Source organism: Vidua macroura, chromosome 2, assembly GCF_024509145.1.
Source record: "Vidua macroura isolate BioBank_ID:100142 chromosome 2, ASM2450914v1, whole genome shotgun sequence".
Classification (NCBI taxonomy): domain Eukaryota; kingdom Metazoa; phylum Chordata; class Aves; order Passeriformes; family Viduidae; genus Vidua; species Vidua macroura.
The window spans coordinates 41,038,372-41,055,562 of record NC_071572.1 but is presented as its reverse complement, the minus strand read 5'-3'; the positions used below and the strand labels follow the sequence as shown (position 1 = coordinate 41,055,562).

The following is a 17,191-nucleotide window of genomic DNA, read 5'->3' as shown; positions in this document are numbered from 1 at the left end:
CCGGGCGGTGCTGAGGTCCGTTCTGGGGACGCCGGGGCGATGCCGGGGCCGGGCGGGGCGGGGCCGGTCCCGGGGCGATGCCGAGAGCTGCCGGTGCTGATTGGGCTGCGCGGCCGCGGTCGCCGCCCCCGCCCAGCCGCGCTCGTCCGCTCCGCCCGCTGCCGCCGGGATCCACCGCCCCGGGCTCCGCCGGGATCCGCCGCGGCTCCGCGCCGCCCGCCGCCTGCTGCCGGGCCCATGGCGAGCACGTCGGCGGAGATCATCGCGTTCCTGCTGACCATCTCGGGATGGGTGCTGGTCTCCTCCACGCTGCCCACCGACTACTGGAAGGTGTCCACCATCGATGGCACGGTCATCACCACCGCCACCTTTTGGGCCAACCTCTGGAAGACCTGCGTGACCGACTCCACCGGCGTCTCCAACTGCAAGGACTTCCCATCCATGCTGGCGCTGGACGGTCAGGCTCCCGCTGACCCCCACCCCGACACCTCCCCGGTGTCCCCTGTGCCGCTCTGCGGGAGCTCCCGGGGCCGCTCCCGGGCCGGGCTCGGCGGGGCGGGAGGGCAGCGGGGGGTCGGGGTGCGCCGAGCGGGGCCGGGGGGCGGCGGGGACCCGGTTGAAAGCAGCTCCCCGCGGCCTCATGGGCAGGTGCCCCCGTGTCCCCAGGCAGGTGGCAGCGTGCTGCTTGTGCATACCTGTGGAAGTGAGTTTTTTTCCTCCAAAAACCCACTAGTTGAGGTTATATTTGGTGCCTAAGTGTCCGGTTTGGGCTCTCGTGCTGTCACTACCTGTCTTTTTTTCCCCATCAGAAGAGCGTATGTGTGGATTTGACACAAGAAGAATGCAGGCAAAATTTTCTTGCCGATTTAGTTTCTGACTGTCGTGACATTCCTCTTTTTTATGGTTTTGCCAGCCATGCAACGGTCGGTGGAGAAGAACAAGCTTTGGCGTAGTTTTGTTTTAATTAATGTTCCTTTGCTGGTTTTGCTAAGTGGTTATTAACTCAGATGTAATTGCTTCATTGATAAATGACAGTGTGAAAGCTCGGGGCAGTCAGGGATGCAAAGGTATGCAGAAGGGATGCATAGCTTTGCTCAGCTTTAGGGCAATGTTATTTTGAAGCAAAGCTAAGAGTTTTGCTATAGGGCTTGAAACCAAAGGTTGAGTTGGTGCTGCGTTTCTTCCCTCATTAAGGAGAAACATTTTTGCCCTTTAAGGAAGCTGTACAGGGAAACTGGTTCACTGCAGGAAATCTTTACAACTAAACTTTTAGTTGATAAATCCACACCGATCGTGGCTGGTAGAAACAGGAGAAGTGTGTATGACATCGGTTTATAGCTTCAGAAGTGGCTGTAAAGAAAGGGAGGAAAGGCTTCTAAAATTATGGCAGCTTTTCTAAGTTTTATAGTTATAAATGAATGCAATATGCAGTGTTCCAGTGGCTTTGATACTCACAAAAGATCATGCCTACTGCTCACAGTCTGGCAAGATATTCCCTTTGCACTGGAGTCTGAGAAGATATTTTGGTGTAAAAGCTCTGTTTAAGAGGAAAGGAAGGTCTGTTAATCTAATCACTAACAGAGATTAATACTAATTGTAACAGGGATTAATATGAACATGATGTTAATATCAATATCGGAAAACTTTTAACCTCTGTATGTAGAAAGGGCTGAAAGAGGTCAAGATACCAAAATGAGGCAACACAGGCAACCCTTAAGCACCACTACTACAGGATGCTTCCCTCTGGGGGAGAAGTGCTGTTCCCAGACTTTGTTTTGACCCAGCCCTGTGGTGGCAGAGGAATTTGCCAGTTCCTCCAAAGGGATAGGAGAGCTGGCTGGCCTCCATTGACATCAGTCACTCTGTGGCCAAGTGTAGCAGCTGAGAATGTAGTTTCCAGGACTGGGCAAGGAGCAGGGGTCTCTGTGCAGGCAGGCATGGAGTGATCGTTGGAGCGAAACCTTTTGGATCCCTTGAATCTATTGTTTAGCTGTTCTTTTAGGTCTGGGTGAATCTGATTTTAAAGTAAGAAAAGCATAGTTACAATGTATGAAGAATTGGGAGCATTTAAATCTTCAAAAAGAAGACAACACTTGACAGCAAGATCCTTTCCCTTCTTCCACCCAAATGCTTGTGCATTGAAACCTTGTGTGTTGGGTAGCATGTTCCATTTGGCCAAAGAATGAGTTTCCGAGGTGCCTTGTGCACAGTGAAAGAGCCATCAGCTCATTTCAGACAGCAGTGGATCTGAAATGCATGTCTGGAAGAGCCCTCTCCCAACCCTTCTGGCCAGGTTGTTTATCAGTAGTAGAATGTTCTTGGCTTCAGTGCTTCTCAACAGCATCTTTAAATGCTGTGGGGACAGATTGTGGTACCCAGGCACAACATGAATGAAAGGCAGGCTGGAGGGGGAGTGATGTACCCCCGCCCCCCTCCCCCAGCACAGACCAGGCAAGCTGGGTGGGGTCAGAGGGGCAGCCACTGCAGTCAGAGGTGCTTTCAGTACATTGCCTAGCTCAACTCCTTTCCTTGTGGTTACAGGCTCTGCAGGGAACCTGCCAGCAGCTGACTGTGGGTGTGTGTGTCCCCTCTTCACCCTAACCACCACAGGAAGCCCTGGGGGGGAGTGCAGGGCTGTGGTGTGTCAGTCGTGGCTTAAAGAATTTTTGTCTCAACAAGTAGACAAGTCTGCCTCAGCCCTTGTCTAGCCTCTTCCTTCCCTCCTCTTCCTCTTTGCCCAGACTTACATGTCTAAGGTGGATCCCATTCCCTGTGACTGGGAATGTGGGAACTTCCTGACTCCATCCTCAGGTAGGGGGAGTCAGAAGACGCAAACAGGGCAGATCTGGTTTCTGTTCTCAGGGAAGTGTTTGTGAGCTGAAACAATAAAGATAAATGATACAATAAAGATACATGTAGTGACAATATGCTGCTCTCCTCAAAATTCCTAAAAAAATTCCTAAAAAATTTTCTGTGCTAGGGAAATGTGGCTTGCCTCTACTCCTTCATCACACAGATGGAGCAGATTTGCCTCTCAGAGCAGTTCCTCTTCTACAGAATTTTTTTTTTTATTGGTCAAATTGGAAACCTCTAAGTAAGCTGGACTTCTTACCTGCTCAGAGACCACTCAGGTCTTCCAAGGGGTCAGAGGCAAAATGAGGGGGAAAGAAATTGGTGTGACCATGCTTTGAGGAACCTGGTCTATGTGAGGTGTCCCTGCCCATGGCAGGAGCTGGGAACCAGATGACCTCTGAGATCCCTCCCTACCCAAACCTCCATGACTCTATGATTCTACTGTAGTTGCTGGAATTTTTCTGTGGAATGCAGGAGAAGTCCTTCCTTCTTCAGAAGCAGTGTCATAGTTCAGATCAGGGGTGCTCAGGAGATGGTTCCTCTTTACCCTTGTTTTGGTTTCTGTCATGGAGTGGGCTTGGACTGTCCTCCCCAGCTTGCTGTGGGATGGCACAGCAGCCCATCATGGCTTTAAGGCCATCACTCCACATGAATGGCTTCCAGAGAAAATTGCTTGTGGTCCCCTTCCACCTTTATGCATTCCTATAGAAGAAACCAATTTGACTAGCCCTCATTAAGTGCTGAGCCCCACATTCTTTATGCAAGCAAAAATGCTCTTCCTGTCTGTGGGGCTTAAAGTCATTTCAGGTTTACTTTTTGTGCCACTGGTCATAGGTGGAAATTTACTGATGAAACCACCTCCCCAAAAGAGGACGTATCAGTTTCCATGTTTCCTACAGTGGATCTGATGACCTTTTGCAAGAACAGAGCTGAACAAAAATTCAATTATGAGCTAAAAGAGGGTATTAGAGCTTAGAAAGACATACAAAAGCAATGGGTGTGTACTTTTGGAAGGAATCTGTGCTGTATCTGTAAGGCAACCTCTTACACTTCACGTGATGTAGACTGCAAAATGCCACCAGAGGTATTTATTGTGAAAGTGGCAGTCCCCAGAACTTTGCATATATATTTTTTTTCCATAGTGTCATATGATATGAGTACATGAATACCTTCTAAGTCTTTGTAAGCATGAGGCAAATGTGAGAGCAGTGAGGCAAGAAAGATGAAACTTTAACAAGATTAATTTCAATGCAAGACAAAACACATTTGTTTGAAACAAAAAAAAAAAAACAAAAAACCAAAAAACAAACAAACAAACAAAAAAAAAACCAAAAAAACCAACTCACCTTGAAATAGGTTTCTCTTGGAATGCTGCTAAACATGACTTTATGAGCAGTGCATGTTTTTCTGCTTGTCTGCTTAAAACACATGGCTTTTTGCTGCTTGGGAGCTTCATTTGGCTGGTTGGTATGTACATGACAAGTTTCCTGCAGGAGCTGGTGCAAATACAGACCATAAACATTTGGAAAAGGACAGGTTTTAGTCTTGAGTGGAGGACTAGGAAAAAATAGACAGCTCCCTTTTCCACTCCTCTTCATTATCATAGAATCACAGAATGTTTTGGGTTAGAAGGGACATTAAAGACCATCTAGTTCCAACCTGCCTACCATAGGTAGGGACACCTCCTACTAGTAAAGGTTTCTCAAAGCTGCATCCAAACTTCAGCACTTCCAGGGAGGGGGCATCCATTCTCTGGGTAACTTGTTCCAGTGTCTCACCACCCTCACAGTAAAGAATTTCTTCCTAATATCTAATATCTTCCTAATATCTAACCTAAATCTGCCCTTTTTCAGTTTAAAGGCATTTTCCCTTGTCCTGTCATTACACACTCTTGTAAAAAGTCCTTCTCCAGCTTTCCTGTAGGCCCACTTTAGGTTCTGGAAGGTTGCTGTAAGGTCTGCCCAGATCCTTTTCTTCTTCAAGCTGAACAAGCCCTATAAGTCTGGTGCCCAATATAATCTTGTTTTCTTGAAAGCAAAAAAGAGGTTTAGTTCCTCTTACAGCCAAATCTTATACAGAGTTTGAATCCAGGATATAAGCAATAAGAGGTTTGATTTGGTGAAAAGGTTGATTTCAACCTTTCATGCTTCCTAATACTCCAGTCAGCCTAGTGGGATTACTAGAGCCTTCTGCTTTTCCATAGTACTGGTGTAAATTGTGATTTTTTTTTCCTATATTTTGTTTTAAAAATGTGTGCCAGTTGGCTGATTGCTCTGGTGAACTGAAATAAGCCCTACTATAGCTGGCCTGCCCACTTCAGTGAATTATTTAGCAAGAAAGGTTATTCATTCAGCAGAATTGAGCAGTCCTCCAGTTCATGCTGTTTATAATTGAAAATGATTTCTGAGTGAGTGAGTTAATTATTTCTTGCTGTCTCGCTACCCTCTACCTATTTTAAAACTGTGTATTGACCTTCAGCAAAAACTGAATTTCAGCCCTGTGGTTACTAGCAAATGTTGGATATCTTAGTTGGGGTGAATATTTACTGGTTTTCCTAGGAGGTTCAGACATAAATAAAAGTTTAGAGGACCTCCGGGTAAACATGTTCATGGTTCAGCACTTTAATGTGTCAATTAGCTAACTAACACTGTCAATAAATTGGACCTGTCAAAAATAATAGCTTCCTTTCCAGTCTTCATCTTGTGCTTTACCTGTCTGCTACAAGAAATACATTACACACCACTTAAAGCAGCATAAGGCAAGTTTTCCATGCCTATAGCAAAAATTAACAAAGCAAGGCTGCTGTCTTCAAACCTGAGTCTTGCACAAATCACACTCTATCTTGCATTCCAACATGTGAGCTGTGTGACAGTCACACTTATGTCATTGATTGTGTCTTTCTTGAGCAGGTGGGCTACAGAAGCCTGTTGCAAATGACAGAAGTCTGTCTGTGTGCCAGCAGTGGTAGATAAATGCTAGTAGGTTGTGTTCACAGATGGGCAGCACAGCTCCCAGGTTCAGCAGGCCTGCTAAAATGGGGTGTTATGTGCTACACGTTGCTTTGTTGCTCAAAGCTGTGAGTCAGTGGGGGATTTAAAATATTGTTCAAGCACAGGCCGGTCATCCTAGAGCTGATATACCTTCAGCAGTGGCTAAAGGAGGTGGCAGTAAAGATAGCAGAAAGTGGCCAAGTGTGTGTGGTAGCCATGTACATCTCAAAGTCCTGCCAGCCAGACACAGACTTCTCCATCAGAAACACATCCAGTCTCTTTCTGAGTCTCAGTAAAGCCTTAGTGTCCATACATCCTGTAGAAAGGAATTCCACAGCTTCATTTTACAAACAAGCACACCTTTTGTTTTGAATCTGCTGCCTTCTGTTTTCATCAGATGTCCTCTAGTTCCTGCTTTAATATATTATTTTCTTACATATTAAAACTTTCATGCAGGGTTTGGTGGGTTTTTTTTGTTTATTTATTATTACATAAAATTTGGTGTAATAGGCAATGACAATGTGGTTTAGCTCTCAACATTTCCACCCACTGGAGATCAAAGCAAAAAGAATGAATGCCCTAATAGTGGGAGTTCATTTTCATTTTAAATGAGATGTAACAACAGGTTATGAAGAAAAACATCTTGTGATGGTTATTCAGCTGTGTAAGATTGCAGCGTTCCACCCCGTAAGCAGCGATATGAGATTATCACAGTCTTTCAATTACAAGATATTCTCAGAAGGGAGAAGAGGCCAAGCAGCCCATTGTCCTGTTGAAGGGTCCTGCCCTGGGAGGTCCCTCTGGGAGCAGTCTCGGGCAGCACAGCCAAATTGCTTGTGGCTGAAGCCAGCTGCAAGCTGTTTGTCCAGGTTTAAATATGGCAGCAATTTGCTTTATCCCAAAGGACTACTGCTGTCCATGGAGCTGAGTACATGGCTGACTTCTTGCAGAATGAGGACCTTCTGGGCAGATCCAAATCAAATCAGTGGTATATCCAGGCTGGCCCAGGAAGATCCAGGTCCCCAGCCAGGGTCACTGCTGCCAGCCTCACTGCCAGCCATATTGCACCTGCGACACACACGCCCAGCTGGACTGATGTAAGACTTGCTTTGAGTGCACAGGGTGGCTCTGCAACTTGTGACCTGATCAGACCACTTGGAGTTGCTCTTCTATTCCTCATGGGTATAACCTCTTGCAGATGCTATACCCAGTGCTATGGGATAATGTTTTGGAGCCCTGAGTGCCATAGTATGATTCTTATGAACTGGGCACAGGTGATGATGCCCTGTGAACACACTCAGTGGTAAAGTGATACTGTTCCAGCCAAAGTCCAATTCCATTTGTAATAGTGAGTGTCTGATGCTGCACAGAGGGAGGGAAACTACAGCAAAACTTGTCATGGTCCCGGTTCTCATATTAAGCTTGCTCTTTCTCTCACAGGTTACATCCAAGCTTGCAGAGGATTGATGATCTCCGCTGTCTGCCTGGGCTTCTTTGGTGCCGTTTTTGGACTGGTTGGAATGAAATGTACAAAAGTTGGAGGCTCTGATCAGACTAAAGCAAAAATAGCTTGCTTAGCTGGACTGATTTTCATACTCTCTGGTAAATATACTTTATTTCTATCAGTTTGCATATATGAAGTCATACCAGAGCCGCTTCTTTTCCACAGAAACCCATGCACAAACCTCCATGGCTTCGTTGACTTCAGGGTCAGGCCCAAAGCTGTGCTGCCAGCTCCACTGAATGGTTTGTCTTATGCTTTTCAGGGTTGTGCTCTATGACTAGTTGTTCCCTGTATGCAAACAGGATTACGTCTGAATTCTTTGACCCTTCTTTTGTTGCACAAAAGTAAGTACTTTCCTATAACCATAAATCTTTCGAACAAGTAGACCTTAGGTTTCCTACTGCACACCAGAGCCTGTTTAGACAGACAGCAGCTGCTTCTCTCCTTGTGCAGAGGAGGAGAGTGGGCTGCAGTTTTACTTAACCACAATTTCTAACTGGAGCAACCAGGTGCTGAAATTCAATGAACAAACACTTTGCTGCACAGTGATGGCTCTGCAATCCATGTGATCAGCTCTACTGTGGGCTGGCAGGGCAGCTGGGCTTAACTGGGAATGGAACCTGCCTGGATGCCAGAGGTGCAGCAAAAGGATTGCACAAGACGCAGGGGCTCATTAGGTGCATCATTCGATAGGGAAGGGAGAAAAGTATTTCCTTGAGCCTTTGATAGCAGATGGCTTCAATAAAAGTGTTGAGCACTGAGCAATCTTGATTCCTCTTGAGGAGAACCCAGGTGACTGAAATTTGGATCATAAACCTTATCAAAACCCACAATCTTTTAAGCACTGACATAAATACTTTGCCTATACCTGTAATTAAATTTAAGAGAGTGAGTATTTATAGAATTTTGGGATCCACACCAGAGATAATGAGCATACCTGAAGACTCCCTTGAAAGCTGTGCAAATTCTCAGGACCTGCAAAAGCAGCAATCCACAAAGCAACGCTTGGATTTTGGGTTGACGTTCTTAACTACCAAGTCTGAAAATGTTGGCTGTATATTACAGCATCATAGACTTTCCTGTTTTGCCTTCATACATGATGTAAACTCTTTTTTAAAGGCAAGGATTTTAAAGTTTTCTTGGCAGTGATTCCAGAATCACTGGAATGCCAAACATTGGGTGTACACTTCCCTGAGACCCAAGTAAGGGATCAGTAAGGAACCCTGAGCCTTTATGTTTCACTTTGACAGAAAGAAAATAGTCTGAATAAATAGCACTAAAGGGATCTACATTTGCAGTAGGGTTGACACTGCTTTTCCTATCTTGAAACAGTATTAGTTTTCTCCATACAGTCTTGTATTAGTTTTCTCCATAATTCCCCTCTAGTTTCTGCTTATTTGATGTAGTGAAAACAGGCTCGAAAGGCCACCAAAAGAAAGAAGGATGTGAGGTTCTTTGAAGAAAATGGAGCCTGGATATATAGACAGAAGTTAATTATTCATCAGGCTTACTGTTCTTAGTGAAAAATACCATGATTGCTGCCAGAAGTCCTTTTCCTACACTCTGTTCTTACCCTTGTCTGCTGTGAAAGAGCAGGCAGACCTCATGGTGGAATTTTACTGTGAAGGAATGAGAAATCCAGTTTAAATATTGAAATAACAGTAGTAAAACATCCTCTCCAGAAATTACCTTTTTTTGTGGACAACCAGCATAGCTCAGCTGTGGGCAGACATAATCATGATTGCAAAGATAAAGGCAGAGGGGAAATCCTGACATTTTAATTTGAGTTGTGCACAATGCACGTAGCTCATGCAGTGACCTTGCATCAGACTGAGTTAATGGTGGCATTCAGCTCCTTCCTCTCTCAACTGATGTAAAATTTCCATTTTGTTGCCATCTCTGAACCCTTACTTGTTATGCATTGCTGGCACATTTAATATGTTTGCTGGTATATTGTGGAAATTTGGAATTGTCTCTTCACTGAGAGAGGGTTTCAGCCTTTTTCCTTTTACTGCACATTTCTCTCCTGAAGTTATTCTGGCAGTGTCAAAGACAGGCTTGAGATGCTGCCAGTGGGAAACAAATGATACAAAATGTTCAGCACCTTGTGTCAGCCATAAGGATTTCCCTCCAGCCTTCTTTACTATTTTTAATTTAAATTATCTGACTAACTTCCCATATAGGCATTGATATGCCATTGAAAATCTTGAGCTTTCCTCTTAAGTACCAGTATAAATCAGAAAGGTTGTTTTATCTGTTCGAAGATGTGGAAGAAAGACCTATCAGGACAGCTCTGCAAGTCATTAACCTGGTGGTGTGGCAGTCCCCTGAGAAGGGCCATACAAGCAATCTGTTTAATCATGGTATAGTAACAAATATTGCTTCACAAGGTCAAACAATCCCAGCTACAAAGGCCAAACCCCATGTCTTCTGTCCCAGCTAGTAGGTAACACTCAGGTACCCCTTTTCTACCCAATTCTATCAAATATAGTCATGATTTCTTTCTGTACAGTTGAAGAGTTTCAGGAAGAGAAGATAGCGCTTGGTCTCCTTAAATCCCTCAGCCTCTGGTCAACAGTTTTGTGTTGTTAGATAAAAATATGGAAACTTGTGTTTCCCACTTTCTAGGCAAATGGTCTTGACAAATAAGTTGTTACTGCAACAGCCATCCTGGATCTTGGTCCAGCTCTGTTCTCCAGCAGTGTGGTGATCTGCATCTACTTCTGTGGGGAGCCTAAGGTGTGCTCTGGCAGTCCTGTAGGGATGGAGGGATCCCTGTGAGGGGGATTACCTCACATCTGAGCAAGTCTCTCTGATCTGCTTTTATAGGTCAATGAAAGAAGTGCCTTGAAAAGTGCACTTTGTGTTTATTTCTTGCATGTTGAATATAATGGGATCTTAGGTGATGAGCTCTGATGTAGATTCAGAGAACCCCCTGTCCTTGGAGAGACACAAATCTCCTTGAGTCATGTGAAAACCGTAGCAAGGTGGTTGGAAATGTGAGCATAAGTAGAATTAAAATTTTGCAGGTTTGGCAGATTTTGAAGTGAAACTGGACTGGGTGGAGAGTTTCCCGGGGTAGAAGGAGCTATGGTTCCCAGCAGTTTAAGTTGGGGGTTGGGTCCATAAACTCCATGCTGGTGCTGAAGAAGTGTTCTGAGGCAGAGTCAGTTTATTTCAACTTGAGCTTGGTGTCTCCAGAGAGGGAGCCTGAACAAAGAAATCCCTGGGTCTTTATCCCCTCACAGTCTGTGCACCTGATCCTCATGTGCTCTTCATGGATCTTGCATGTGCCTCTTGGTCCAGTGATGATTTATGGTCTGAGGTCTTCTAACACCTCACTGGATTCTTTTTGAGTGTTTCTGCAGTGCCATTTTGTAAAGATACAATTTTTTCAGAAGAGGTGACAGGTATTTTCAGTTAGATATTTTGGTAATGTGAGACTAGGGCCTGTGCACACGGAAATGTTCAGAACTAGCTGAGAAGTGCAACTACAGTGTTGCAGTTGCACAGGCAGGCTGTCAAGCAGGGGGTTTTATTTGGCTGCCTCACCACAGTTTACAACAAATCAATATAGTAGCATCTGCTTGAACAGCACAGACTCCTGGTTGACAATTGTGGCTGGATGGGGGACAGGGGCCTGTGTTTCTGTGCAGTATCCCAGAAGTCTGGAGAAGATAAAGGTCTCCTTAAGGGGAAACTGCAGCAGAGAGAGAGCAAGAGATATATACAAGTGTTTTCCAAAGGTGAGAATAGAAGACCCTGGAGACTGTTGGGCTGCAGGCTAATGCAGGTCATCCTTAAAGTGCTTTAAGAGTGGTACTCAGACAGAGAGGTGGGGAATGGAGCAGACAAGGAGCATCCATGGTTTGCTGCTTGTCTTGAAGAATCAGCACTGAGAGGAAAGAAAAGAATCTCTTCCCTATGCCCTTCTTTCCCTTCATTTACTTCTGTTGATTTAGAAACATGGATTTAGTGGGATAATGCTGCTAAAGCACCACTGTCTCCTCTCAGAGACAAATGGAGCAGTTCCTGGCAGCAAACAGTTTGTGACTGGCCAAGGCAGTAGAGGGGACCATTGCTGGTGACTGGGAGCTCTGCCCATGGAGGTGCTGGGGAGCAGTTTCTTCCAGATAGAATCCAGCCACAGGGACTAGAGAAGGAGAAAGATGCTGGAACATGCACCTGTGTGTGCAAATGGTTATACCAGACACACCTGTGTATGTATATGCATACATTGCATATGTATACATTGCATGCATATTATGCATATGTACAAACCCTTATGTTTTAAGCAGGCTGGTGTGTGGAAGATGAGAAATGGAGTCAGACAGATTCTGAGAGCTAGAGGGGAAACTTAAGGAGGGTTGTAGGCAGAATTTGTAGTCTCTGGCCCAGGAAAAGCCCCAGTCCAGTTTGGTTTGGGAGCCAACAGGAACAAAACTGAATGGAGGAGTTGGTGCTGTAAACAGGTCATAGAATGACATAACCCCACAGTGAAGCTATACAGGAGGAGATGCACAAAGGCCAGGCCTTCCCCTAACCCCTAACCCTGGCTGAGCAGGGAGAGAAGCATTGCCCAAGTGTACTGCAGGGACAGAGTTTGCTTCCTGAGTGAGAGGGAAATAATGAAAAGAATGGGGTGAATGGCAGAACTGCTGATTTTGTGGTAAATAATTTATGTGTCAATGGAAAGTTATTAAAGAAAAATAAAATATTTAGTTATTTTATTCTGGAAATAACCCTGTTAAATCCATGCTCTTTTGTTAAATACATTTATTAACTTCTTGTAGGTATGAATTAGGAGCAGCTTTGTTCATTGGATGGGCTGGAGCTTCACTCTGCATAATTGGTGGCATTATATTCTGCTTCTCAATAGCTGAAAACAGTAATTCTGCAAGGTAAAACACAAGTTGTACTTACTGAAAGAAATCAATACCTCTGCATTTTTACCTGTTATATGTATTAATTTGATTACTGTTCCAAAACACTTTGTAATGAGATTCTGAAAAAGATTGTGTGGATAAAAGAAAGGAAGGGTATGTAAGGATAACGCTCTGTCCACCATTAATGTAATTAAGAAAAGCTGTTGGCTCAGAACAAATACTTATGATATATATATTTCATAAATTTACTACAGCTGCAAAACAGTGCATTCAATGATGTAGGAAAAGTGGTCAGGTGGCTTTACAGGCATGAATAGACAAGTTTCTTTGATCTCAAATCATCAGATCAAAAGTGAGTGGTGGTGGCAGTGGGACCTCCAGCAGCTGAAGAGGGGTGATAACAAAGAACAGCTGTAGAGAGTAACTGTTCATCTAGGATCTGCCACAATTTAAATTATTTCATGATTAGGCCCTAATTTACTTAGCTGTGAACGAGAGATATACATTACAGGAAAGTGTAAAGACAGATGCAAAGAGATAGCTGGAGTGGCCACATTTAACTAGAATGGGACCACACAGAGTAGGAACGTGCCACCTCTCCTGAAATTTGTAGGTACATTCCCATACATTTCTTCTAGTTTTATTACTAGAATGCCTGGATGCAGAGATGGCACCAGTCTGTGGGACGAGCTGTAAATGGTTGTTTTTTTCTCTTCAGGAGGGGGTATGCCTATAATGGAGCCACATCTGTGATGTCTTCTCGTACAAAGGTCCACAACAGCGTCCCTGACAAAACCCCACCCAAGCACTTTGACAAGAACGCTTATGTTTAGTTGCACTGTTGGAAGACTCAAAGTGTTTTTAAACGTGATTTTGTACGTTTCATTCAGAGTGATTCCCCCCACCCCAAGCCCAATGTACTTACCACTAAGACAATGACTTTTAAAAATATTAACTTGCAGCTTTTTACATATTGATGTAAATTTTATTATATATTTTAAGATTGATGTTGGTATTGTAAAGTTTATACCTGGAAATCATGAGCTGATGTTGCATTCTTGAAAAGAAATAAACAAGGTATTTACTAATTCAGTTTGTCATGTCAGCTGCTTATGGGAATGGTATCACACACATTGTATTGGCATAATGCAGTTCAAAAATTCAGCTAGTGTTTTTTCTTTGTCTGTCCATGGAAATGTGATGACTTTTGAGGGAGTATGTGTACAAGTCACTAAATGAGAACAGAGATTACAAATAACCACAAAATGCTTCCTAGACTGAGTCCCTAAAATCAGACACAAACTCAGTTTTGTTGTGAAGTTTGACCTGATGGACCTGTGGAGTTTCAATAAAAGTTGGTTATTTTGGGACAACAGTATAAATATAAAAAACCGAACAGTCCTATTTAATAATGGCACAGTATAAAAAAAGTTTTGTATCTGATATTATCTAAATTACATTAGAATTACAAAGTCAAGGTTCTTTTTGTTTTATGTTATTTCTGTACTTCATTTAAGTAGAAACACTACTTTGTTTTTTAAAGAAGGCAGCCAATACGGACAAAGCAGAAATGTCAAGTACTTGTGCAATGCCAGGTTAGTGCTTTCCTTACTGTGGCTTGACATTGTAATTTTCTTCCAGTTGTTGTCCTTTTATGCTAACAAAGACTCAACTCCAATACAAAAAAACCCACAACAAACCAACTTCCCCATATAGGAGGCATTTAATGATGATTAGCTTTAGAGCTGAGGCTTTTTTTCTTTTCATTTGGTGTTTATTGTAAACCACGGTAGAAACGTAATAGTTTAATACATGGACATATTTTCTTTAAAATGTTGACAATTTTATATAAAGTTCATGATAAAATATAAAAAATATGCATTAAAGATTGTATAAAGTAATACTCTGCAGTATATTCTGTTCACTGGTTAACAGGCTTTCTTGCAAGCCCAGTTTCAATCTTTAATGTAAACATAAGAAGCTAAATCTTCACCTCAGAGAAATGAAAGAGACTTTCACCACTGAACTCATGAGTGTGCTGGTTTTGGCTGGGATAAAGGTAATTTTCTTCACCGTGGCTGGTATGAGGCTGTGTCTTGGATTTGTGCTGGACACAGAGTTGATAATAGAGATGTTTTTGGTATTGCTGAGTAGGGCTTGCACAGAGCCTTTTCTGTTTTTCATACCACCACATCGGCGAGGATTGGGGGTGCACGGGAGGTTTGGAGGGGACACAGGTGGGACAGGTGACTCAAACTGACCAAAGGGATATTCCAGATCATGTGACATCATGCACAGTATATACAGTGGGCGAAGAAGGAGGAACAGGAAGATATTTGGGGTGATGGCATTTGTCTTCCCAAGCCACCATTACACATGATGGGGCCCTGCTCCCCTGGGACGGCTGAACATATGCCTGCCTATGGGGAGCAGTGAATTAATTCCTTGTTTTGCTTTGCTTTAGTGTGTGGCTTTTGCTTTTCCTATTGAACTGCCTTGATCTCAACCCACGAGTTTTCTCACTTTTACTCTTTTAAGTCTCTCCCCAGTTCCACAGGTGAGGGAGTGAGTGAGTGGCTGTGTGGGGCTTGGCTGGGGTTAAACTACCACAAAATGAAAGAAGAATTACTTTGTTTCCAAACAGACACGGCCAGTAATGCATATTTCAATATTCTTTTTCAGAGTCAGACGGAAAGACACAAGAGCTCTGTAAACAGTATTCCTTGTTATTACAGGACCAATAAGAGAAGTTACTGGGAAACATTTGATGTTTTCACCTGCATTTTGAACCCCAGCAGAACCCAAAAGCAGGACCTCCAATCAGGAATGGAACAATTATATGTCTGAAGAATCACTCCAGTCTGTTACAGTGACTAAGCTGCTTTTTAACGTGCTTGTATTATCAGCTTCATGAAGGCCTTTTAAAACAAACAGACAGAACAATTAATAGTTATTAATACTCTTTTGGTGATATTTTTACTTTGTATTTGTCTATAAAATAAAATTACATGCTATGTGAGCAAACACTTGTGGACTTCAGGAAGCCCCAAATTGCAACCAGTAAGCAAATGACAAGTGCTGTTAATACGTAGATTGTTTCTCTCACAGAAGATAAAGCACAATACAAGCAGTCAGTATCAACCTTACCTTCCCTTCAAAAATAACCAGAAGTATCTTTATGTAACTGACACAGCTTTAACCTTTACAAACATTGCAATGTTAGGGTTAGAAACTACTATATAAAATATGTAAGATTGAGGCTTTTGCTTTAGCACTAGTTCAAATATTTATCTCAGCCTGGTAAGTCAGTTAGATACCTGAAATGTTATTACTCTCAAGAAAAAGGGAGTTCCCTTCTCCCTTAAATTTGGAAAGGAAAAAACCTCAAATGATTAATTTTTAAGATGATGTTGAAGTCTGATAATATTATGGTTTAAAATCTCAAATTTAAGTTGGTATCTCTGTGTATTTATGTCTGTGTGTGGTTTATGTATCACTAAGTATCATAAAAACATGATATTTATATAGCAAGAAACCAAACACAAAGGTTTTCTTGTTCTTTTCTTATGAAACACCATTTATTGAATTACAATGTGTAATACACTGTACTTAATCCTCTTCTAGGTGGGTCAGTCACTTATGAATACGTTACCTTCCTCCTTTGGTGCACTTTTCTTGGAAAGGCCCCATGCATGTACCACAGATGCAGCATTGGGCTCGTTTTTCTCAACTGTCATTGCCTTCTGACCTCTGTCATCTTTCATCAATAAAACGTCTTCTTCTACTGATGAAATATCCCAATCATCTTCATCAGCTTCTGTGAGCTAACAGGCACAAGAAAAAACAGGCATTTTTCCTTTGTCTGTTGAAGCTGTGCTGAGTTCTTTCCTAAACTCAACAATGTGAAACTGCTAAAGAAGAATGCACTGGCACATGGCCTTTATGAAATCTATCGTCACAGTTTTAAAATCCACATTAATTCAATTACCTAAATGATATTAATTCACTGTAATCGTTCTGAAACTAAAATATGTTTGGTTGATTTTTTTTTTAAGTCAGGAACTGCAAACATTTAAAGTTCTGCCAGTTCTGTAGCTGACATAAACCCCTGCTTTCAGGTATTATATGCCAGTCTTAAAAAAGGATTATCTTTCCTGGGATATTCCAGTGAGATGAAAGTCCTTTAAGCATTAGAATGTAGATTACTTACACAAAAATAAAGATATGACACGCAAGGTGGCAGTTTACAAGCATTCTGTAGTCAAACTAGGAAAAAATATTGCAGTAAAAGCCTTTTCAATTTAAACCTAATTTACTGAAAGAGAAATTAAATAATGAACATTTAAAAAATTGTATGGTGCTCAAACTTTAAGTATACATTCCCCTCAAGACTCAGTGTCAATATGTACAAACATATTTTAAATAAGTGGTGGATTTGTATATTTGTATTGTATATTCACAAAATGAGAGTCAATTCAGACAGATGAACCTAGGCAATGAGCCTATGGTCCCTCTTACCTCATCTGCCTGAGAACTATCTTCTGACAGATTTAGCAAGAAGAGCTACAGCATTTCCCTATTTTTCAGTCAGATGTGGTTTGATGGATTTGAGCTATTTTTAGAGAGCTTAACTGTGGAAAGCAAACAATGTTTTCTCACAAAGCTAAAACCTTATTTCACTGGAGCCTCCAGTATTACAGTAAGGATCTAGACGGTGCTTCCATTGCACAGAAGGAAGGTTCAGATGCTATTAGAAAGCAATGTCAGGTATGTATATGCTAGAGAAAAATCAACAAATATGAACATGTTGTGTGTCTCGAAAGTGAGTAAGAGACTGCAGTAATGCTTATCTTGCAACATAACTCCGTTTTAACATTGCAAACTATTTTTCAAAAACTGACAGATCTGCTCAGTGTGCTGTATTCTTAACATACCAGAATTCATTATTGTGCTGTTTC

At 42.5% G+C, this 17,191-nt stretch overlaps 2 protein-coding genes across 3 annotated transcripts in view; one reads left to right on the top strand and one right to left on the bottom strand.

Moving 5' to 3' along the window:
- The first annotated feature begins 213 nt into the window (after nt 1-213).
- Nucleotides 214-13,321, top strand: CLDN10 (claudin 10). The gene is made up of 5 exons (XM_053970742.1): nt 214-457; nt 7,284-7,445; nt 7,610-7,691; nt 12,141-12,248; nt 12,952-13,321. The coding sequence occupies exons 1-5, from the start codon at nt 238-240 to the stop codon at nt 13,064-13,066; spliced, it is 687 nt and encodes a 228-aa protein (XP_053826717.1). The 5' UTR covers nt 214-237; the 3' UTR covers nt 13,067-13,321.
- The window catches only part of DZIP1 (DAZ interacting zinc finger protein 1), a 40,866-nt gene continuing 35,780 nt past the window's right edge, over nt 12,106-17,191 (bottom strand). The window contains exons 19-21 of one of the 2 annotated variants that reach the window (XR_008435778.1): nt 15,886-16,057; nt 15,011-15,151; nt 12,106-12,241 (exon numbers count right to left, since the gene is read on the bottom strand). Coding sequence is in view for 1 of the 2 variants with exons in the window: in XM_053970741.1 (XP_053826716.1) it covers nt 15,069-15,151; nt 15,886-16,057 (255 nt within the window). In the remaining variant the exon portion in view is untranslated. Of the gene's footprint in view, nt 12,242-14,890; nt 15,152-15,885; nt 16,058-17,191 lie in introns of those variants that run through there. The other variant, XM_053970741.1, reaches the window with a different exon arrangement.

Excerpts from the sequence above, each read along its gene's own strand:
- CLDN10 (XM_053970742.1), top strand. The coding sequence starts at position 238 with ATGGCGAGCACGTCGGCGGAGATCATCGCGTTCCTGCTGACCATCTCG. Across the intron at positions 7,692-12,140 it reads CCTTCTTTTGTTGCACAAAA|GTATGAATTAGGAGCAGCTT; the intron begins GTAAGTACTTTC and ends AACTTCTTGTAG. Across the intron at positions 12,249-12,951 it reads GAAAACAGTAATTCTGCAAG|GAGGGGGTATGCCTATAATG; the intron begins GTAAAACACAAG and ends TTTTCTCTTCAG.